The sequence below is a fragment of the Myotis lucifugus genome, unplaced genomic scaffold (assembly GCF_000147115.1).
Source record: "Myotis lucifugus unplaced genomic scaffold, Myoluc2.0 scaffold_1224, whole genome shotgun sequence".
NCBI classification, from domain to species: domain Eukaryota; kingdom Metazoa; phylum Chordata; class Mammalia; order Chiroptera; family Vespertilionidae; genus Myotis; species Myotis lucifugus.
This window is the reverse complement of record NW_005872272.1, coordinates 59,333-62,996: the sequence shown is the minus strand read 5'-3', so window position 1 is coordinate 62,996 and position 3,664 is coordinate 59,333. Positions and strand designations below refer to the sequence as shown.

The 3,664-nt window shown below is 59.0% G+C and overlaps 1 protein-coding gene across 1 annotated transcript in view; it reads right to left on the bottom strand.

Moving 5' to 3' along the window:
* Positions 1-3,664, bottom strand: part of SOX13 (SRY-box 13) — a 12,596-nt gene that overhangs the window by 2,646 nt on the left and 6,286 nt on the right. The window contains 4 exon segments of the mRNA XM_023748244.1: positions 1-28; positions 183-292; positions 673-835; positions 975-1,244. The exon segment at positions 1-28 is cut by the window's left edge and continues 12 nt beyond it. Of these exon segments, the coding sequence (XP_023604012.1) occupies positions 1-28; positions 183-292; positions 673-835; positions 975-1,244 (571 nt within the window).

Below are 3,664 nucleotides of genomic sequence, written 5' to 3'. Positions count from 1 at the left end.
CTGGGGACATGTCCAGGCTGATGAGGTCCTGGGATTGACGGGACAACCTGCACATCAGCCTCCCTCTGTCACCCCACTTCCCTCCTCCACCTCTCCCTTTGGTGGCCTCCAACCCTGCCTTCCCGCCCCTGGCCACCACATCTGTCCCCTGCTGCCAGGCACAGGGGAGTGGGGGCCCATACCTTCCGGAAGGGCGTGTTGGGGGAGCTGTCCAAGGCCCCGCTGTGGCTGTGCAGCAGCTGCCGAGCATCCTGGATGGCCTTGGTGACAGCGTCCCCTTCACCAAGGAAGCCTATGGGGCAGGAAGAGAAGGGACAGGGGAGAGGAGTTGAGGGCTCGCCCCAAGCCATGCCCCTCCTGTGCTCCCCCTGGCCCCTTCCCAGGGCTGTTGCACTGCACATCCTCAAGGGGGTGCCATTTACACTGGCTGTGGTGTCCGTAGACTGGAAGTAAGGATAGTACGCCCTGAGACTGTGCAGCCCAGGGGCCTGAACCACCTGAGGCCAGGGTGCCAGGCAGATATGGTGGGGGTGGCGGGGAGGAACTAAAAGGGGCCGACCAGACAGAGCAAGTCTAACCTAGAGGGGAAAGGTCATTCCCAAGGTCATATCACACACTATACTCTCCTCTAGATGAGGGCTAAGGGGAAGGTACAGGAGGTAGGAAGCTTACCCAAAGGCAGGCTGGGGGGGCTGGACTGCAGGTCCCGTGTGGGAGCCCCATGGCTGGGGGGGCGGGGTCCACAGTTGCTCATCTTCAAGCTGGGGGAGCTAGAGGTGTTGGGCAGCTCGAGGACCTTGGGCTTGGCTGTGAGGTTCAGGGGCTGGGAGGGTTCCTAAGGGAGATCCAGAGGCAGAGGGTGAGAGACACAGGGAGGCCCCCGCAGAGAGACAGAGGGGATAAGCATGCCCAGAACAGCCAAGGCGGCAGCCAGCCAGCCGACCAGCCCGGCTGGGGAGTGGCCGGAACGGTACCTGCAGCGGGTGGTGGGCGGCCATGGCCCCAGGCCTCTTCACAGCCGGGGCCTGGGGGCTGTGCAGCAGCTGGAGCGGATATTCCACTGCGGAGAAGGCGCAAGGAGAAAAGTCCAGGATGAGCATAGACAGCTTGGCGAGGTTCCAGCAGCACGAAGCGCACGAGGCTCGGAGCTGGCCCTGCTTGCTTCCAACCACTGTGCCCCAGGCCCGAGGTGCTGCGAAGGACCTCCTGAGCCCTCCCCACCACTGCCTGCTCGCCAACAGGCATCATCACCTGTCCTGCCCTTCCCAGCCTCGGGGCCTGGGTTCCAAGCCTACGGTGAAACGAGAACAGGACACCGTCTACTCACTCTACAGACACTTGTCTTTTGGACCTACTGTGTGCAGGGTACACAAGCAGCTACCTGTTGTACAGCCTGTCTCCTGTGCATTCTCTCACAATAATCCGTACTGTGCAGTATATAATAGGTGCTCAAGGCATGATCCCATTTTACAGATAAGGGAACAGAGACCTGGAGGAGTTAATGGGCTCCTGTCAATGGGAGCACTGACATTTGAACCCGGGTCCTCAGCCTGTCCTCCCCCCTCTGCACGGCACTCTCTTCTTCCTCGTCTACCTCAGCCTCCTCAGCCAGGCCCAGAATCAAGGAGTTGACAGTTCAGGTGGAGAGAGCGCCATGCATACAAATCACTAACCACGCGGCCCAGGGTCATCTGGGCCGAGTAGCTAGCATTCGAGAGAACTTTGTTCCAGACGGAGGGACTGGAGCAGGCTTCTTGGGGGGCGCTGAGACGTGAGCTGACGCTGGCAGGCGCGCGGGGAGCTGAAGTGGTGGTGTATGAGAGCAGGATGTGGGCAGTGAGGTGGGCACAGGGTGGGCAAGGTGGGCAAGGTGGGCTTGTGAAGGCTTAGCTCTGGAGCTCGGACCCCATGCTATAGGTGATGGGGCTCTGGGAAGGGGCATGTGTCGGCCTGCAGGCCCCCCTCCTTACTAGAATTCTGGAGCAAACGAGGCAGGTGGCAACCTGGCCACTCCAGGTCTTCCTCAGCTCATTTCATACCTCCCTTGTCCAGAAAGTATGTGGCCCCTCCCCTGAGCAGGCCCCTGCCCTCCTAACCCCTGCACCCTCCTCACCCCTGCGGCTCTGCTCTATGTTCACCTGGAATGGCCATGGTTTGTGCTGCTGCCCTCCCCTCCCCTTCCCCTCTCCCGCTTCCAACCTCCCCCCAGCCCACTGGAATCTTCCCTCAAGGCAGGGTCCGTGGGGCTGACAGGAGCTGTGCCCATGGCCAGAGGCGTGGTGGGGAACCTGTTGGACTCCCGGAACAGGGAGGGTGGCCGGAGTTGACGTAAAAGCTACTCCCCTTCCTGGGCCATTACAGGCAGCATGTCTGCCCTGCCCATGACCACTCACGAGGAATCCATAATCGTGGCCTAACACTTCTATCGCTGCCTCTGTCCCACTGTCACTGCCCTCGGTCAGGCTGTCGCCTGCTAGTGCTGGAGTCCCCTCAGCAGCCGCCTACCGGTGTTCTACCTTCAGGTGGTCCCCTCCATGCCCTGTCCCCCACAGCCAGCACGACAACACATCCTCTACTAAGGGTTCAAGCACACCCCCAGCCTACAAAATAGAGCCAACTCCACGCTCAGTTCCACTGCCTCCCCAGCAAGTCCCCGCCACCCGCTCACACACTCGCCTCCGTTCCAGGGCCTCTGCCTGCACCGCCTCGCCCGTGCCCTCCACCCTCACAGTCCACTCTCCCAGCACCCAGGCAAGCGCCAGCTCCTCAAGACACCTTCCCAGATTCCCTGGTTGCTGGCAAACTTCTCCCTCCCTCCCCAGACTAAATTCCTTGAGCTCCAAAGCCCACGCCGTGTCCCCCATGGCCATCCAACAACCACACAGCGCCTGATGCGGTCGGTGTTTCAGGGACAGGGCAGAGCGCGAGAGTGACGAGGCCAGGCGAGAACAAAAGCATACATTTGGGAGACGTACATGGACGGAGGCTCAGAGTTAACGTTTAAGATATTAATATTCATGCCCTAGCTGGTTTGGCTCAGTGGATAGAGCGTCGGCCTGCGGACTCAAGGGTCCCGGGTTCGATTCCGGTCAAGGGCATGTACCTTGGTTGCGGGCACATCCCCAGTAGGGGGTGTGCAGGAGGCAGCTGACCGATGTTTCTAACTCTCTATCCCTCTCCCTTCCTCTCTGTAAAAAATCAATAAAATATATATTTAAAAAAAAAAAAAAAAGATATTAATATTCTGGTGCAGTAAATGTAACAGAACTGGGGAGACTAGAGCAAGATCTGCTAAACAGGGAAAGCACTTGTGGTTTCCAATGTACTAGCTTTCATTCTCCCAGTGACATTCAGAAAACAAGGGATTCTTCCCCAACTGGTCGAGGCCGAGTAAAGACTACAGTGCATGTTCGTTAATGCGAGTGGTTACGGGTATCCCTCCGCCCCTCAGGGGACTGGCACCAAACTCACCTTGGATTGCATGAAATTGAATTAGGAGAGAGGGTAAGGTAGAGCTTACACAGGTGAAAAGGGAGACGGCGGACGGGCGGGAGGGGCAAGCCTCGGGAATTATGTATTGGGGCCGTTTGCGCCGGTTAAAAGAAAAGGAACACTGTGGTGAATGGACCCGGAGGGCGCAAAGGGCTGCGTTCGGGACGTTGGA